Source organism: Borostomias antarcticus (assembly GCF_949987555.1).
Source record: "Borostomias antarcticus genome assembly, chromosome: 2".
In the NCBI taxonomy this organism is placed as follows: Eukaryota; Metazoa; Chordata; class Actinopteri; order Stomiiformes; family Stomiidae; genus Borostomias; species Borostomias antarcticus.
In genome coordinates this window covers 32,623,332-32,643,931 of record NC_140235.1, presented here as the reverse complement: position 1 = coordinate 32,643,931, position 20,600 = coordinate 32,623,332, and the positions used below count along the sequence as shown (strand labels likewise).

The 20,600-nt window shown below is 47.5% G+C and overlaps 1 protein-coding gene across 1 annotated transcript in view; it reads left to right on the top strand.

Annotated features, from left to right (window-relative positions):
• Positions 1–293: 293 nt before the first annotated feature.
• gfod1 (glucose-fructose oxidoreductase domain containing 1) overlaps positions 294–20,600 on the top strand; it is a gene marked incomplete at both ends in the record, with an annotated part of 26,189 nt that continues 5,882 nt past the window's right edge. Inside the window, one exon of the mRNA XM_084456835.1 lies at positions 294–546. Coding sequence (XP_084312961.1) covers positions 294–546 — 253 coding nt within the window. The remainder of the gene's footprint in view (positions 547–20,600) is intronic.

The following is a 20,600-nucleotide window of genomic DNA, read 5'->3' as shown; positions in this document are numbered from 1 at the left end:
CTGAGTGCAATTCATTGCGCGGGCGATGCCAGAGGATGAATTGAATATGTCAGTGGTAGCCTACATTTGACTTGTGCGTAAAAAGCCCGAATTACGGCGGTTTCTCATCTTGGCCGATTGCTGGAATACGCTTCATTAAAGTCTACGAGGAACCAATGTACAATGCCTCTATGCTCGGTACCGGTGCGATTTGCGCAGGTGGATGGCCAACCTGACGCTCATCGGAGCCACTGTTCTGCCTGCTTCTGCCGCGTCTGGACGCGTCGCGAGCTGTGAAACACCGGACTCGAGCCATGCTTCCCGGGGTCGGCGTGTTCGGCACCAGCTTGACCGCGAGGGTCATCATCCCCCTTCTCAAAAACGAAGGGTTCGCCGTCAAGGCGTTATGGGGCCGGACCCAGGAAGAAGCCGAGGAGTTGGCCAAGGAAATGAACGTGCCGTTTTATACTAATAGGATCGACGACGTCTTGCTGCACCAGGACGTGGATTTGGTGTGCATCAACCTGCCGCCACCTCTAACGCGACAGATCGCTGTCAAAACATTGGGTGAGTCTACGATGGGTTCTGTGGTGTGCAGACACACTTTCCATTTCAATGAAGAACACTGCATCCACCTTAGTTGCCAGATGTGCGCACTGCACATCATAGGCCCGTGTACAGTAGTGGGAATATTACTGTAGCCTAGATTATTCACGATGAGCTGTCAAGAGGGAGGCACAAAATCACCATAGACAACTACTAATCTAAAGACAATAGTTGGTTTCCCATGGAGATTACCATTTTATCGCATTAGAGGCATCTTTAAAATAAATAAATTACTAGGCCTATTTTCTAAGTGCACCTTTTTTTTGAAAAATCGTGCTTTTATATGTTCCCTCCCGGTTCTAATAGATAGTGGTCTATTGAGCATCTAGGCAGCAGCTGACCCATAGCCCATGCATGCCCCTATTGTCTGGATTGTAGCTGTGTTGCAGCGTAGCCTAATGGTTTTAGTGTGATGCAGCATAATGGCTTGATAGGACGGAAAGACCAGCGTTGCACAACAATAACGTAGTGAGATTGCTTCCTCATGATCAACACAGCAGCTTTTTTCCAGACACGTGTGATGTAACTGATCCCTCAGACCAGGACAGTGACAGGAGTCTGGTGACATTAGCCTATAGGAAATAACAATTGAGAGGATTCGGTCTTGATCACAAACGGGGTTGGGATCCAACAGGGGAACCCTAAAATAACCTCGTGGTTTTGAGCCAGCTGGGCTGCCGTAGACTCATAGGGTGACATCACAGACACATACACCCATCCGAGCTCTCTGTGAGCCAGGGAAAAGCCACGTAGTTGGGTAACACTTGAGTTATAGATAGCATACTGGCCTGTTGATATAGCAGGAAATGATAGAGGATGTTACTGTATCAGGGGACTTTTCAGTAGATGTTCCAGAAAGAAATCACTCAAAAGAGTTGGAGACGCCGATTAAAGACAAAGTCTTGAAGTCGATGTCCAGGGCAAGCTTAGGGTCATGTCCTCCAAGCTTAGGGTCATGTCCTCCAAACTTAGGGTCGTGTCCTCCAAGCTTAGGGTCATGTCCTCCAAGCTTAGGGTCATGTCCTCCAAGCTTAGGGTCATGTCCTCCAAGCTTAGGGTCATGTCCTCCAAGCTTTGGGTCATGTCCTCCAAGTGTAGGTAGGCTTTAACCTTTACTGTCAAATCAAGGCCCTAGCGATGACTAGTGAATTAACACATTTAATACATGTGACCTAGCGTTGTGCCAGTAAGCATGACATGACACTTAAAGGAACAACACATAAGGACTGGCCACTCGCTCACAAGCAGCACAGAGCACCCTGTTTTACCAAAGGACAGGTTTGACCAGAATATTCCTCTTACTGACACAGTTATTACAATTGAGTTGTTGTGTTCACTTTGAATCCGTGTATCATGAATGAATCAGGGTTCTAAATGAATATGGGTGTGTGCTAGGGATGAGACGGTATGGGTTTTTGCATTACGGTACGGTATCTAGTTACACGGTACGGTTTACGGTATTTGACGGTATACGGCATTTCACCTCCCCAACACGCATAAACAAAAGTATTTTACTTTGAAGGAACTACAGTGCAACACATGATGTAAAATACACACTATTGTAATTAATCTCAGTTTATTAATAGCAAGCTTATATTAAATTACAAAATTAACTGTTGCAAGCAACTTCAAATGTGAAGTTTCAGCAGCGCATTATTGTGTAATACCGTAAACGTAATACCGTAAACACAGGGAATGTCACCATTCTAATACCGTGGACATTTTATACCGCGGTTCACGGTTTTACGGTATACCGTCTCATCCCTAGTGTGTGCACTGATGCATGAGCAGGTGTCATTAACATTGGACAATGAAAACACTGTTAGAAGACAAACCAATGTAAACATGTACCTTCACAGGATGTTCTGTTCGGGCATTTTGGTGTCTGTAAAGATCTGCTGCCCTGGGCTCATTCATTCTCCCACTGAAGTTCTGTTTGCTTGTGGTATATTGACAGACATGTTATCAGATAAGGCAGGCAGGTTGAAGTACAGTAAGTCGCTGTTTATTTATATCATGACACGACTGATGCATACGCGCAGTTTGACTTTTTGATCAGGGGGGGCATTCAGTCCCAGCCCCCCCCCCCCCCCATCAAATAGGGATTATAGTGGTATAAATACGTGCCCTGCACGGACATTGGAATGCGCATATTCTGTTACAGCTGCATGATTGACCCACAACATTTAAAAACAGTGCTTATTATTTCCAATATCCACGTTTCGTTCAACTGCGCCTCCGCTGCGCCGTCCATTAGCACAAAAATTTGGAATTCGTTTCAATATAGCCTAGGCCTACTTCTAACAATATTTTCCAATAAATTCTTCCAAAAACTAAAACGGAATGTATGCTACGCCTTTCATGCTTCAATGTCGGGATGTGTCATTATAAACAGCGTATTAGAATCCAGCAATTGCCTCTTCACATGTAGCCTATCTGCATTTATATCAAAGAATAATCACCAAAAGAATAATAGTGCGTGCATAATCAATTTGACAACTGGACAATGGATACGTTGCACAGATATGTATCCAACAGTTCGTTCATGGCTAGCAATGGTAGGCCTACAGCTATGGGATTAGCTCATGTTTGGGTTGCTGTCAAAGCTGCCACTCTTATGTTGCTATAGCCGAAATTATCAGAACAATATGAACATTCAGTTGAAAGTTTTCCATCCACCCATAACTGGATGAGGAATCAGCACAATCAATTCTCACGCAAGCAGGAGCCGTTCAGTGCAGGGTTAGGGTTAGTCTGTTCAGTGCATTTCTCTGATCCGGTCGCAACCCAGTCTCTAGAATACATGTTTTGGACGCGTTGCAGACAGTTTGCGCATCTGGCCACCAGGGGGGGCAGTGCCCCCCCTTGCCCCAGCCAATCTGCGCGCCTGGACTGATGTGAATGCACTGTTGAGCACACTCAGTTTTAGTGCACTGTCCTTACGTGACGTACATCCACATACACTCACCCTCAAACAATACAATTCACTCACACACAAGGTTAATGACTGTGATCTGATAGGCCGGTAGTCCCACCTCTTGACATCAATATGAAAGGGTCCTAATATAGTACCATGTGGGAACTCAGCCCTGTGTGGGGCTGCATGAGGCAGCCATAGTTTATGTCATGAACTTATGAACTTCATTCACACATTTCCTTGATGCTCTATTGTTCCAGTACTGCTTGATCCCACAAACTCCTCAGCTTGGCTTCAATGCTGGAAGGTTTTCAGTTCAATTCACTTGAGTCAGAGGGGCAGGTTCCAAGACAGCTCCCTCACCGTCATGCCCTCAGCATGTAGGACCCTCACCGTCAGGCCCTTAGCATATAGGATTGCAGGCTGTGGCCACGCTGGCATGGAGACATCTGTGGAATGCAACATCTACTGGACTTCCTCTTCTCAGGGTGTGGGTCAGCCCTTATCTCTCTCATGCCGGCTTCTTGTTTACCTTGCGGGTAATGCCAACAAACTTAATCTGGTGCTCACAGCACAGAAATATGAACTTGGAAATGGTAAGTAGAATGGCAGATAGCGTCCAACACCAACCATAATGTAGATACAGCATGGAGGATGAGTATTGACGATGGACTGAATAAAAGGGAACCTGAAACCAGGGAACCTGGCTTATAACACTGGCGCACGAGACTGAAAGATGTCTCCCAAGCCACAGCTATTGTTATGTAGGTTTTACCCAGTCAGTATCACAAACTTGGTCACATTACAGAAAACCAGTTTACCCAGCTTGGCCACTTCGTCTCTTCTCACCCCCCCCCCATCCTACTATAGCATTCCTGAGGCGTCTGATGTCACAGAGACTTTCTCTGGGTATTTGGCGCTCAGTCGACCAAAGTGGATTGTCTTCCCGCTTGCTTTGAAAAGCGGACTAGCGTGAGCAGCCAGCGTTTCTGGGCCGACGGCCTGTGAAAGTGCATCACCATCTTCAGCTGAAGAGGATTCCAAGCTCCTGCTCTCTGGTTTTTCAGGAATACATTAGCATAATGTAACTCTGGGCCCACAGAACTTCCATCTGCCGGTGTTTGAGCGAGACACAGCTGAGTCTGCCGGTGTTTGAGCGAGACACAGCTGAGTCTGCCGGTGTTTGAGCGAGACACAGCTGAGTCTGCCGGTGTTTGAGCGAGACACAGCTGAGTGGGTGTTTGAGCGAGACAGAGCTGAGTGGGTGTTTGAGCGAGACACAGTTGAGTGGGTGTTTGAGCGAGACACAGCTGAGTCTGCCGGTGTTTGAGTGAGACACAGCTGAGTGGGTGTTTGAGCGAGACACAGCTGAGTGGGAGAGAGCAGGTTCTGAGCACCTGGAACAGAGGAAATCTGAGAGGTCCAGCCAGATGGAACCTGAGCAGCAGGCGCACTTTCCCTCCTTTTTGCTGTATTCTTTTACTCTAGGCGGGAGGATGTTGTAGTCGGGAAGACATTCAAACCTGACCTCCTGCACACACCCCTCTAGGTACAGAGTCTATTGTGTGTTTTACACACAGTGAGGTGGTTTTGGAGGGAAAGGCCCTGTATGACAGGACCGACTGAGAGGTCTGGTTGGGACCGACAGATTTCACAGGATCACAGGATCTCTTACTGTGTATCTGTGACACAGAATGTTTCAAAAAGTAAAGCATTCAGCAAACTATAACCGGCGCCAGGAGAGCACAGACCTCCGCCCATGAATGCATGTGGTGGCTCAGTGCACTCACACGTTTACATTACATTACATCAGTCATTTAGCAGACGCTTTTATCCAAAGAGACTAACAATAATTTCATTTAATGTAGGAAAGGCCAATGTACTACTACTTGCCAGAACTTAAAGTGCATCTTCTTTCTAAAACAAGTGACTAAGAGCATAATCTAGTGCTGAAGGCAAAGTGCAAGAATAGCAAACAAAAAATACCATAGGTGCTTAAGAGGGAGGATCATGGTAGTACTTCTTTGAGAGTAGAGTTTTGAGCCTGCGGCAAAAGATGGGCAGTGACTCTGCTGTTCTGACATCAGTGGGCAGTTCATTCCACCACTGCGGGGCCAGGACAGAGAAGAGCGGTGACCCTGTCGATCGACCACAGGGGCCTCGGAGTGACGGGGCAACCAGTCACCCCAAGGTAGCAGAGCGTAGTGGTCGGGAGGGGGTGTAGGGTTTGACCATGGCCTGGAGGTAGGAGGGGCTGTTCCTTTCATTGCCCTGTAGGTTAGTATCAGCGTTTTAAACAGGATGTGAGCCGCTACAGGGAGCCAGTGTAGGGAACGGAGAAGGGAAGTTGTGTGGGAGAACTTGGTGTGGTTGATTACCAGGCGAGCAGCAGCTTTCTGGACAAGACTAACAAATACATAAACCAATAAACACACCACCGAAAACAGTACCTCGAGGTAATCAGATAGGCCCATCATAAAGTTTTTTTTTCTGTAGAGACCTTGCTAAGAGTGCTCAGTGGAGACAACGGGAGGAAGCCACTTAAGACAATTGAGATGCACCCACAGACTCTCCATCTGTGAAGCAACTGACCTCTCCTGCGCTGTGTGAGTCCCAGTCTGGCATCACTGGCCAGGCTATCAGATAGCAGGTCAGCGTCGCAGACACACGCATGGCCTCTGACTAGAGCAGCAGTCTAAGAATAGCAACGTCCCATAAGAGAGCTGCACACTAGGGCGCCCTGCAGCGCAGCGCAGGACTAATCATATACTGCACCGCTCTTAGGGGATGTGTGAAAAGAGCAAGGGGGTGTCTGAAAAGAGCAAGGGGGTGTGTGAAAAGAGCAAGGGGGTGTCTGTCCATGAAACACATGTGAATCAGCAGAGCCCTGACAGTGTAACACCAAACTTCTGATTGGTCTGTTGGCCAGGTGGCTTCTTGCTTGGGTTGCAAAATTCCAGAAATATTCAGAAACTTTGGGAATTTATGGGAATTAACAAGAATAGAAGAGGAGACCCCTCTGAGAGAGAGCGTGTTTGGGAGAGACCCCTCTGAGAGAGAGCGTGTTTGGGAGACCCCTCTGAGAGAGAGCGTGTTTGGGAGACCCCTCTGAGAGAGAGCGTGTTTGGGAGAGACCCCTCTGAGAGAGAGCGTGTTTGGGAGAGACCCCTCTGAGAGAGAGCGTGTTTGGGAGAGACCCCTCTGAGAGAGAGCGTGTTTGGGAGAGACCCCTCTGAGAGAGAGCGTGTTTGGGAGAGACCCCTCTGAGAGAGAGCGTGTTTGGGAGAGACCCCTCTGAGAGAGAGCGTGTTTGGGAGAGACCCCTCTGAGAGAGAGCGTGTTTGGGAGAGACCCCTCTGAGAGAGAGCGTGTTTGGGAGACCCCTCTGAGAGAGAGCGTGTTTGGGAGACCTCTCTGAGAGAGAGCGTGTTTTCCTTTCCCAAGGCTTCCTCTGAATATCACGGCTTGATTTTGTCAAGTTTCCCCTCCTTCAAGTTAAGCCCTCCTAGATGTCCATTAACATGCTAATGTTTGTGTGTGTGTGTGTGTGTGTGTGTGTGTGTGTGTGTGTGTGTGTGTGTGTGTGTGTGTGTGAGAGAGAGAGCGAGCGAGAGAGAGAGAAAAGACTCGGTCTGAGGGTCCTGTGAAATTTCCTTTGTGTGACAAATGAATCGGTCAAACAGGACCTCATTCAGCCGACCTCTTTGCTGAAAAGTGAGCATTCCTTGGGGTGGGGTGGAGTCGGCCATCGAAGCCCCTCCTCCTCTTTCATGAAATGTGACCAGGAGGGTCCCGTTGGGATGCAAGGTCTCTCTTTCAAGGGAGACCTGGCCTAGACAACAGCAATAAAATATACAGTTCATCACATAAAAACACAAGCACATAGAGTAACCTACATGTTAGTGAAAGTGCACACAGTTCAATATACAGGATGAGGCTCCTTGTTTGTGCATCGATGCATATTTCTTGTTTCTATTTTTGACCAGTCAATCTCAATTATTTTATTTAGCCAGGCAATTCACAAATGATTTGGGTGGGACAGTTCAGAAGTTTGTATTCATGTTGTGATGGCTGCAGCACGAATCATCTGTAACGGTGCCCTCTATACAGATATAAAGATGTTTTACAGGTTTGAATCATCTCTGTGCCCTATATCCAGATATAAAGAAGTTTCACAGGTTTGAATCATCTAACTGTGCCCTCTATCCAGATATAAAGATGTTTCACAGGTTTGCAGTATAGCTGTTGATTTGACATTTTGAACGGTGTCTCTTTGACCCGAGGCAGACTGCAGAGGCGTGGACCTCAGTCACTCCTTGTGGGTTTGGTTAGCTGGTTTTGCAAAATGGCTTTGTTTGAGAAACTGTCATGACAACATGTTTAACACACATTCAGTGACAGTGAAACAACGTGAACATAGAGCTTTTGGGAGATTTAAGGGCTCTTAGCATGGTTTATTGTGATTGGTACTTGAACCTGATCTTCTATACATGGAGCTGCCTTTGTGCTGGGCTGATTTGTATCTCTCTATTCTGTTCATCTTTTATCTGAGTGTCGGGAGGCAGACGTGCCTGTGTTGGCTAATTGGACAGTGGGGAGCAGAAGGCTGAAGGCCCCTGGTACTCAACACAGGCCCGCTGTACTCTAGAGACAGGGCCATCCTTCACCTGAACACCAACACAGGCCCGCGGTAGTCTAGAGACAGGGCCATCCTTCACCTGAACAACAACACAGGCCCGCGTTAGTCTAGAGACAGGGCCATCCTTCACCTGAACAACAACACAGGCCCGCGGTAGTCTAGAGACGGGGCCATCCTTCACCTGAACAACAACACAGGCCCGCGGTAGTCTAGAGACAGGGCCATCCTTCACCTGAACAACAACACAGGCCCGCGGTAGTCTAGAGACAGGGCCATCCTTCACCTGAACACCAACACAGGCCTGCTGTACTCTAGAGACGGGGCCATCCTTCACCTGAACAACAACACAGGCCCGCGGTAGTCTAGAGACAGGGCCATCCTTCACCTGAACACCAACACAGGCCTGCTGTACTCTAGAGACGGGGCCATCCTTCACCTGAACACCAACACATCAGCCTGTTCTCCCGTCAGTCAGGCCTTCCTGTCACAGTGAGGAGTGTCCAGGGAACGTTTCACAATAGTGGGTGACTGAATGCAACCATTGAATAGTCTATTGAGAGGGCGGTGTCATGTCTCTCCTCCTCTAAGCAAGGCTCAAGAAAGGGGAAATAGAGTGTACTGTAAATACCATGCTATAGATGATGCTAGGCTGTCTGCAGGAAATGAACTTTCATGAATTGGATCGATTAAGTGAAGTAATTAAACAGGGCCATTTTCATGTGATATTGACATGCATTCTGCAGGTAATACAAGGTGTATAGGTTGTGAAGTATTTTTAAAAACATTTTCAGAATAGAAGAGGACATTTCTGTAACACTAACAGGAAATGGTATTTTTGTAACATATTGTGGCAAAGTGTTCCTGTTCTCATTTCCTGTGTGCATTTATACTGTATGTACATATGCGTTTCCCCTTTTGGTATAGTGTACTGTGGATTGTGTGTGTGTGTTTGAGTCATCTCAAATGCATCTTTGCTGTCTTGCTAAGGAACCCAACAGGAAGTAGGAAATAGGAAGTGGCCTGCTATAACGACACACACACACACACATACACATATACACACACACACACACACACATACACACACACACAGAGAGACCCCTCCCCCCCCCCCCCACACACACACACAGAATCTCATCTTTGTCATGTCTTTCTCCCAGCAGTCTGATTGATCTCTAACCATAACGAGACTCCTGTAAAGTCCCTGAAACACTACGGTGTTGAGTTTACATTTACAACTAGGATCTGGGCTGCACCTAATCAGTCAATAATAATTTTCCTTGAACAATATGCCAAACTCAGTCTTTGATTGGCTCTTGATATTTGTATATGTTCATCATAGCCTTTTGAGACTTGACTTTTTCCACAACAACACACTTAATGTACCTCCCTGGGGAAACGTTGATTTAATGTCTGGCCAATTGAAGCGTGCTTAACTCCAATCCTACACACTGCTATCACATGTCAGCCACGAGAGTCCTAGCCTAGCCTAGCTTTAGCCTCTGTACTTAGTAATGAAACACTGCTAAACCCCCAGATATAAATACTGAACAGTCTGGCTCTGTGTCATTCAATGGACAGACTCTGATTAACATTCTAGGGGAGCGGAGTAGAGCTGGACTCCTTACATAGACAAGGAGGCATATGCAAGGAGGGAAGTCACAGTATGGAAGCGTTGGTCGTCGGTGCACCATAACATGCAGTAGTGATGGTCTGCTCTGCGCAATGGAAGGTTACTCACTGAACCACCTTTGTCCTTGGTTATAGATTGGTTATAGATTGGTTATAGATTGTTCTCCACTAGTGAAAGGTGAACGATGTGAGCTCCCACATGCCTACTGATTTTGCATTTAAACTTGAGGATGGTTTATCAAGGCTAGCTTGGTACTCAAATGCATACAAGCCACAATTAATTCACACGTATTTGTTTGCATATTGAGTGATGGCATCCTTGAGGTGCTCTGCATATTCCGCCGTGTTTATACCTGATATCTTGAGGTACCACAAGCACAAAGTGTCCTTGTGACTATCGTGGCTGTCAGCGTTCAGCAGTGCTTCACACAAGCACCTCTCTCTCTCTCTCTTCTAAAGTGGATGTGAAATGTTGAGTCAAATTCATTAAGCAGAGTGGAGGAGCAGCCTAATTAAACTGTTGCCATTTCTAAATGGCAGAAATGCAGCCTCACCAGCAGTTAAACTCTCGATGGTGTTTGGTGTTTCTCAGATATTGTCTGAGGTTATCTCGGGTCATTCTATCCAAAGTCAAGTCTAATCTCACTGCCTTGTGCCACAAGAGGATTTTGGGTAATGGGTGGTCTCTTCGGTGTGTTATCTCTGAACAACCATATGCCATCATAAGTGTGTGGTGTGTCTACTTTCACTGATTGTTCCAAAACACAGAGGGCTCTCGAACCTGTTTCCTCGTAGATATGATATCGGTTAATTCTCTCTCTCTCTCTCTCTCTCTCTCTCTCTCTCTCTCTCTCCTCCCCCTCTCTCACCAGACCTTGTGTGGGAGGCGGACAGTGATGAGGGAATCACCATGCAGCCCATACCGGGGGCTGACTCCTCTATTTCAGGGAGCTCAGTCAAGCGTTAATGGTTTTTTATCTCCTCCCCTTTTCACTGAAAAAAAGAGGAAGTTCATTTGTGGCCGTCCCTTCAGAAAGGACTGACATTGAGGCGTATAACAGTGTAGCTGTGTTCACCCCCGTGGTTTACTGTGAGTCAATGAAGATGTCTGCCTCGATTTATCACAGCCAGGCAAGATCCAGGCGCCTGAACCCTTCAGGATACTCTTGACTATTAATGTAGGCTTGCCTTCGTTTACTTCATGGATTCATGTGTGTGTATGTATTATAGTATGTATTATTTTATTTTATTTTTATTTTATAAATATACATTCTTCATATTTACCTCCGCCCCAGCAACAGCGTCACAGGGCGAAAAGTAATGTTTTCAGTGGCGTGCGTTTTATTTTGTTGTGTGGTGCGTTTATTTATTTATTGGATTGTTAGGGGGATTACGCAAAAACTACCAGATTAATTTTCACGAAACTCGGTGAAGGGGTGTAGCATGGTACAACTTATAAGTCATTAAATTCTGGAGCGGATCCGAATCACGGGGCGGGTCCACAAGCCGCCCACACACGGCCGGCCATTCACCTTCATTGAGTTTTTAGACTAGGATTACGCAAAAACTACCAGAGCGATTTTCATGAAACTTGGTGGATGGGTGTAGCATGGACTAACTTAGAACCCATTCAACTTTGGACTGGATCTGAATCACGGTCCATGAGCCGCCCAAACATGGCTCGCCATTCACATCCATTCATTTTTTTTAAACTTCCATTCATTGTCAATGGGGGGAATTTAAATACACGTGCGTACACACAGAGCCACTAAATGCATTCATGGGTGGAGGTCTCTGCTCTCCAAGCACCATTTCTAGTTTATAATTTTTAGTAGGTAAAAATAATGTTTTTGGTGGCTATATGTCCATTCATACGTCTGACAGCATGATTACGCAAAAACTTTTTCATGAAACTCGGTGGAGGGGTGTAGCATGTGCCAATTTAGAACCCATTCAATGTGGGCGTGCACAGAGACACAAAATACATTCAGGGGCGGAGGTCTGTGCTCTCTGAGAATAATTTCTAGTTTTAATTGTGTAAATCAATCAATTCTTCAAAGTTTCACAGCATTTTGCTCCTGTAACTACAGGCAAAAAAGTATAATGCAAAATTAAACACTCTTTGTCTTTGTTTATTGATCACACTGTGTTCTACTGTACTTCCGTAAAAGGTCGGTGAGTTGTAGGCATACACAATCACACACATACACACACACACACACGTATGAACATAATAACATTAGGACTGAAATAAATGACAGTCATGTGTAGGGGGCGAGTCAGAGTCATGCTCCTTCCTAGTCTCAGTGGAGAGAGAGAAGGAGAGATAGAGAGAGAGGAGAGAGAAGGATACAGATAGAGAGAGAGAGGAGAGAAGGGGAGAGAGAGAGAGAGTGTGTGTGCGTGTGTGTGCACGCGCGCGTTTCTGTGCGAGCTAGGAAAGGTTAGGGGTTAGAAGGTCACTGAAAGGGAGCAAAGCCCTCATTGTCCCTGAAGCCAATCATAGCATTAGCATTCAGCAGGCCACCTCTCACCTCTCTGTCAGGCGTGTCTTCAGCCGCGCTGAAAGCTGCTCTTCATGGCTTGAACAAAAGCAGCGACGGAAGATGAGTTAAGTTCACAAAGTGAGACCCAAATTATTTGGTACACTTTGGACCTTAGTGTACTGAGCGATAGCCTTAGACTGAAGTGTAGAGCGCAGTCTACTGTGTGGTCTTTAGCTATAACCCTGTTGTCAGAAGGTAGCAAATGCGTTGTGCGTAAGTCGGTCATGGCATTCCTTTGTGGGACAACATTGTGGCAACATCATGTTGTCAGTTAGGTCATGGGGAGTTACCCAGGAATTGACCAAGACAATTTAACACGGCACAAGGGAAATTAAGGTGGCTAGTTCTTTGAGGCTATGGCGTCCAGACCACTGCATGACACTTTTCCTCATGGGATTGTCTGTCATGCTCAAGCCTGTATGCATTGTTCACACTGTGCTTCACTCCCCCCAACGTAGTCCGTAATTCTTCAATTCTACATTCATGCTGCTATCTTAATTAAATGTTAAATTAAAAGTCAGAGATGACATAACACACCATCCAGCTTCTCTTGTGTGACTGCCATGTTTTAATGGCCCCTCCCACGCATGTAAGGTATTACACAGGAGATGTGATGGAGGGGGAAGTGTGATTAGTGAGGTGGGAGGTTAGCAGTTAGCTTGGAAGCTAATTGGACCCTGAGGACCAGGGCTTGTGGAGGCTTGATCACATGCAGGACACCTGGACAGAAGATCAATGTCCTTTGACAATGAGGGGAACCATGAGTGCTGTGTGGTTTACTGAAAGTCACATGTTAGTGGTAGATGCTACGCTTTGGTGAATTTGTCCATTTTGGCTCAGTGGAATATATTGGTCCACATAGTGTGTGAGAGGGGCAGAGCTGTCCACTGATCACCATCTGGTGGTGAGCTGGTTTCGATTGTGGGGGAAGCTTCTGGACAGACCTGGAAAACCCAAGCGTGTAATGAGGGTGAACTGGGAACGTCTGGAGGAAGAGCCTGTCCGGAGAGATTTCAATTGCCACCTCCGGCGGAGCTTCTCAGGCATCCCTGTGGAGGTTGGGGACATCGAGCATGAGTGGACGGTGTTCAAAGCCTCCATTGCTGAAGCTGTGGCTGGGAGCTGTGGCCTGAGGGCCATAGGTACCTCAAGGGGCGGTAACCCTCGGACACTGTGGTGGACAGCGGTGGTCAGGGAAGCCGTCCGACTGAAGAAGGAGGCCTTCCGGGATATGTTAGCCCGGGAAACCTCAGAAGCAATTGCAGGGTATCGACTGGCCCGGAGGGCTGCGGCTTCGGCCGTGACCAAGGCAAAGCAGCGGGTGTGGGAGGAGTTCGGAGAAACCATGGACAAGGACTTTCGGTCGGCACCAAAGTGTTTCTGGAAGACCATCACCTCAGGAAGGGAAAGCGGGGGACCATCCAAGCTGCTGCCAAGCTCCTACAGCAAGGAGGGGACACTGCTGACCTCAACTGAGGAGGTTGTTGAGCATTGGAAGGAGCACTTTGAAGAACTCCTGAACCCGACTAATCCACCCTCTACGATCGAGGCAGAGCCGGAAGATGATGGGGGGTTGTCAATTTCCTTGGAGGAGGTCACTCAGGTAGTCAAACAACTCCACAGTGGCAAAGCCCCAGGGACTGATGAGATACGTCCAGAAATGCTGAAGGAGCTGGGTGTTGAGGGGATGTCTTGGTTGACACGCCTCTTTAACATTGCGTGGAAGTATGGGTCAGTGCCAAAGGAGTGACAGACTGGGGTGGTGGTCCCAATATTCAAAAAAGGGGACCAGAGGGTGTGTGCCAATTATAGTAGTGTTGTCACAATACCAATATTTGACCTGCGATACTATACCAGCCAAAGTATCACGATACCAAGTAGTATCACGATACCACAGCATTTAAATTTTTCTTTTATTTTTATGAACGTGCAATGTATTTACAGTAAATTACAGTACAGTGTAATCACTTTATATGAGTGGTGAATGAATAACATGCATTTAGCGCATTACATTGTAACTCTACAGGTACGATATTATGCATATTATGAATTATTAATATTAAATATTTAAAAAGCATATCCAACAACAACAACAGAATCAGCCATGTATACACACAAGTGTAGTATCACCAACCACCAGTAAAGGTCAGCGGAGGGCCACTGGGTTTTAGTCCATGGCAGTGACATCAACATGCTTTATCTAACTTTCACTTTCTTTTAAGTCAAAACCAGATCAAATGACCAAATGTGAAGAGGTGGATATCATTGGATTATCATTGGATTCGTCTCAGTCCACATAATCTAGCTCACATTATTTTAAGGAGTTTGGAGTTGGAATAAGAGGATGACAAATTTCATTCAACAGCTGTGCATGACGACAAGAGAGCGGGTAGGCTAACGTTACTTCATTAGCTAGCCAGCTGGCTAGCATTGGCTGGCTAGCTAGCAACAGCAGCACATGCTTTAGCTAAGAGGTTTATTCATTAATTTTTGTAATATTAGCTAATGGCAAGAACACTGCGAGTTATAACAAATAAAGTCATACTAACCTCATTAGCTCGTCTGTATTCCAGTGCAAGGTCTGGATGACGAGATTGTAGATGCTTTATTAAGTTTGATGTGTTGCCATCTTTTGCCTGTACGGCATTTCTGCATCGCCTGCACAACGGACGGCCATCATCTATAGCGTTTCCTTGTTTATATGGTTTAAAACCAAAATAGTTCCATATTAAACTTTTAGAGTTATGTTTCTTCAATAATGTTACATTTGATGGTACGGACTCAGAGCTAGAGAACGCTTCTGACTTTACGATAGCCTACTGAGAACAAGACTGGCTCGCGCCCAGGCATACAGATAACGTCAATAGCCTATGTATTGTGACTGCGGAGTTGCATGTGTGCGCGAGCCAACACATTGGGAGCTGCACAACGGTGTCGCGAGCCAGTCTTCTCATTAGCAGAAACCAGTGAATTTGGGAACAGAGGTAACATTGTCCCCCTGCCGTGTTCAACGGTAGTACCGTATTCCATGGTAGTACCATTGTATAGAGCTTATAGTATAGTTGGCACCGTGATGTTTTGGCACCGCGGTAGACCGTTGGTACCGGTATATCGTGCAACACTAAATTATAGAGGCATCACATTACTCAGCCTCCCAGGGAAAATGTACTCCAAGGTGCTGGAAAGGAGGGTCCGGCCGATAGTCGAACCTCAGATCGAAGAGGAACAATGCGGATTTCGTCCTGGTCGTGGAACCACTGACCAGCTCTTCACTCTCGCGAGGATCTTGGAGGGGGCTTGGGAGTTTGCCCAACCTGTCTACATGTGTTTTGTGGACTTGGAGAAGGGGGTGCCTACTTAGGGCCATCCAATCCCTGTACACCCAGAGCGAGAGCTGTGTCCGGGTCCTCGGCAGTAAGTCGTCTTCCTTTCCAGTGGGGGTTGGCCTCCGCCAGGGCTGCGCTTTGTCACCAATCCTGTTTGTGATTTTCATGGACAGGATATCGAGGCATAGCTGTGGGGAGGTGGGTTTGCACTTCGGTGAGCTGGGGATCGCGTTGCTGCTATTTGCCGATGATGTGATCCTGATGGCATCATCTGCCTGCGACCTCCAGCACTCTCTGGATAGGTTCGCAACTGAGTGTGAAGCGGCTGGGATGAGAATCAGCACTTCTAAATCTGAAGCCATGGTTCTCAGCAGGAAACCGGTGGCCTGTCCGCTCCGAGTAGTAAATGAGTGAAGGAGATCAAGTATCTGGGGGTCTTGTTCACGAGGGAACCATGGAGAGGGAGTTTGGCCGGAGAATCGGAGCAGCTGGTGGGGTTCTGCAGTCGCTTTACCGCACTGTTGTGACGAAAAGAGAGCTGAGCCAAAAGGCAAAGCTCTCGATCTACCAGTCTATCTTCGTCCCCACCCTCACCTATGGTCATGAAGGATGGGTCATGACCGAAAGAACGAGATCACGGATACAAGCGGCCGAAATGAGTTTTCTCAGGAGGGTGGCTGGGGTCTCCCTGAGAGATCGGGTGAGAAGTTCAGTCATCCGGGAGAGACTCGGAGTATAGCCGCTGCTCCTTTGCGTCGAAAGAAGCCAGTTGAGGTGGTTCGGGCATCTAGCGAGGATGGCTCCTGGGCGCCTCCCTAGGGAGGTGTTCCAGGCGTGTCTGGCTGGGAGGAGATAGACCAGGTAGACCCAGGACTAGGTGGCGGGACTACATCTCCTCACTGGCCTGTGAGCGGCTAAAGATTCCCCAGGCAGAGCTGGTTGATGCTGCTAGGGAAAGGGATGTCTGGGGCCCCCTGCTGCAGCTGCTGCCTCTGCGACCGACCCCGGATAAGCAGATGAAGATGGATGGATAGTCTGTTTTTAAAAGCTCTGAAATTAATTTCCTACCAATGTCTACACTGTTGCGACCGTTTTAGCTAAAGCAGCTCTTTGAATGCACATGCCATTAAAACCATGTATGTTCAGTCTCCATCTCTATAGTAGCGTATGCAGCCTAATATTGCTGCAGGTTAGTGACTCAAGGACATTAGCTGGAGGAAAAGCTGTCTGAATGATGCAAATGCAGCCATCCCTCATATGTATATTGATTTTGATTTGATTGTTTTTTATTTATTTTTAAGACAGGGACAAGGTACAGTAGACATTTACCCTATAGAATAGGGAGAGATGCACTGTACAAGGTTATAGCTAAAACAGCTAATTTCCACCCGCAGTCCCTGGTATGACTGGCCTTCAATACTCTAATGGTCTGAAGTCCAGAGCATGTGTGAATGCAGCTTGTGTTGTAATACCGCTGTCCGCCACTGGACTAACCACTCGGCCTTCTCATTTGAATACCAAATCTAGCCAGGGGTGTTGTTTGGTTTCATGTATTTGTGTAGTCTAATTTTGGAGGCCAGTTATTACATAATGTTTAGTTATAATACAGTACTATAGATCAGTTGGTTTTTTTCTAGACTGTCTTTGCCTTATTATTGTACATTTATAGAGTAAATTCCCTTACGTTAGGAAGGGGAATATTTATATATTTTAGCAATAGAGGAGGTTGTCTCTCTGGCAAACCTCACACTTCCCAGCACCATTCAGGCTGAGATACCCTTTCTCTGCTCTTTTGTTTCAATGCCAGTAAAAGCAAACATAGTTCAGCTACCTAGAGATATGCTCATCCATCACTGTGAGCAAGTAAGCTATTTAGATGCTAATATGTGACGGCGCACTAGACCGAATGAACAATAAGAGCAAATTAGTCAGCAAAAAGCTGTTTTGTTTGATTGGTGTCTGACGAGAGAGCAGCCAGGCTCGCAAGAATGTCTGCTTCTCCTCCTGGCTGTTTCCCTCCCTCCTTGCTGTCATTTGCTTTAAGACAAATTCAATTTGTGAAAAGGAGGGGAATATGTGCTTGTTGCTGGGCGTCTGGTTCTCTGTCCTGTCCCAGTCTGGTACTGTCCTGTCTGGTTCTGTCCTGTCCCTGTCTGGTGGTTCTGTCCCAGTCTGGTTCTGTCCTGTCCCTGTCTGGTTCTGTCCTGTCTCTGTCCAGTTCTGTACTGTCCCTGTCTGGTTCTGTCCTGTCCTGGTCTGGTTCTGTCCTGTCCCTGTCTGGTTCTGTCCCTGTCCGGTTCTGTCCTGTCCCAGTCTGGTTCTGTCCTGTCCCTGTCTGGTTCTGTCCTGTCTCTGTCTGGTTCTGTCCTGTCCCTGTCTGTTTCTGTCCCAGTCTGGTTCTGTCCTGTCCCAGTCTGGTTCTGTCCTGTCTCTGTCTGGTTCTGTCCTGTCTCTGTCTGGTTCTATCCTGTCTCTGTCTTGTTCTGTCCTGTCCCAGTCTGGTTCTGTCCTGTCCCTGTCTGGTTCTGTCCTGTACCGGTCCGGTTCTGTCCTGTCCCGGTCTCTCTGGGACGGGCCTTAAAGCCACAGTCAAGATTGTCAGGAATCTTAGTTCATGATTTACTGTAAATAAGTTTGACTCCAGAGGAACTGTCCAAGAGCAGAGCGAGGCTTTGATCCACACAAATTGCTGTTTTCTACATGGAAGTTCTATGCTCAACTATAGTATTTATTATTTTTTACAGGTACTGTAGGTCAACTAAAAACAATTTCTTATTTGCTCTAACGTGTGCAAAAAAGGGAAAAATACTATAGCCTTGGCTACTATGCAAAAATCACAAAATACAGAACATACACATATATATGAAAGGAACATAAGAGAAGGTTGTCAGGCCAGGGAGGTGTGGATAGAGCCTGAACCAGCAGGCCAGGGAGGTGTGGATAGAGCCTGAACCAGCAGGCCAGGGAGGTGTGGATAGAGCCTGAACCAGCAGGCCAGGGAGGTGTGGATAGAGCCTGAACCAGCAGGCCAGGGAGGTGTGGATAGAACCTGAACCAGCAGGCCAGGGAGGTGTGGATAGAGCCTGAACCAGCAGGCCAGGGAGGTGTGGATAGAGCCTGAACCAGCAGGCCAGGGAGGTGTGGATAGAGCCTGAACCAGCAGGCCAGGGAGGTGTGGATAGAGCCTGAACCAGCAGGCCAGGGAGGTGTGGATAGAGCCTGAACCAGCAGGCCAGGGAAGTGTGGATAGAGCCTGAACCAGCAGGCCAGGGAGGTGTGGATAGAGCCTGAACCAGCAGGCCAGAAAGGAGATCAGAAAAGCTGCTCTGAAAAGTTGAAGAACGGGTTTTCAGTCAACAACCCTGCATCAGTGTGGAGAGGCCTGCAAGACCTCATGAACTACAGGAGACACGGAGACCCCCCCCCCCCCCCCCCCGCTGAGGAAAACCTGTCAGGAAAAAGACCTGACTGACAACCTGACACATCCACACCCCTACCCCTCACCCACACCCCTCACCCCTCACCCACACCAGCCCCCATCGCTCATCTGACAATCCCCCCCTGATACTCAGGCTGATACTCTAGATGTGAAGAGGATGTGAGCCCGTTCTTTCAGAAACAGAGAAAAACAGAAAAGCGCCGGTCTCCCCTTCCTGTCTTAAAACCTGCGCTGATCAACTGGCTCTCGTCTTCAGTCAGATCCTCAGCAGATCCCCAGAGCTGTGAGAACTCCCCTCCTGCCTCAAACGCTCTGCCATCATCCCGGTCCCCAAGTAACCCTCCATCAGGACTGAATGACCACAGGCCTGTCGCTCTGACGCCTGTGGTCATGAACTCCTTTGAACGACTGGTGTTGGCGCCCCTGGATGATGTCACAGGACACCTCCCGGAACCCCTGCAGCGTGTGGACAGTGGATGACCCGGTCAACGTGGGACCGCACAACGTCCTGCAACACATCGACTGTCCGGGGACGTGAGGATCCTGTTGTCTTTACTTCAACACCATCATCCCAGAAATCCTCTCCTCCAAAATCTCCCAACTCACTGTATCCTCTGCCATCTGTCCATTGAGGGACAGCTTCCGGTCAGACAGGAAACGGCAGGTGAGGGGGAGAAGTCATTTCTGGTGTACAGACAGGCAGCACTGGTGCTGACCAGGGATGTGTCTACTCCCCCCTGCTCTTCTGCGTAAATACTGCACTCCAAACACCCAGATGTTCAGCTTGCAGACAACACTACCGCCATCGGACTCATCCTAAGATTTGATGGGGCAACATTTTCATGTTTCCAGCAGACCCTGACAAAACAGCCCATTCTCTCCTCCATCAGTACACGTTGATAATGTCTGTATGAACACAGCAGCAGGTGATGATTACACTCTGATTGGGCAGAAATGTGCGATCTCCTCCTTAGGTCCAATAGGAAAAGTAATTCCCTTTCCACTGGGTCAGTAGCAGATAACACATTGATCTTTGAAGCCCCCTTTGTGTGTACACAACACCACACACACACACACACACACACACACACACACACACACACATGCATTCAAGAACACACACATGCATCTGTGAATTGTCCCATCACATTTCATGAGGCAGATGGTGGTCTCTACTTCTTAACAGCGAACAGTCAATGTTTACAGCCACTCTGGGAGCTACGCAGCCTGCCATTCCCTAAATCTGAACCACGGTCTACAGGATACCGTATCACCCAGACAGTCACAACATTGCCTCTTGACCTTGAAAACCGCCTCAGAAAAGCATGCGCACGTGAGCACAGTGTCACGCAGATCGGGACAGACCGGTTTCTCGTCGTTTTTCCATATCTGGCGTCTTAAGTTGGTGGCTCTGTAGAGTTTAGCCGTCACAGTAGCATCCATGCTAATCCCACCTGGGCTATGCAGTCATGCTGGCTAGGCTAGGCTAGGCTAATCCAGCCCCTAGCTGCTCACT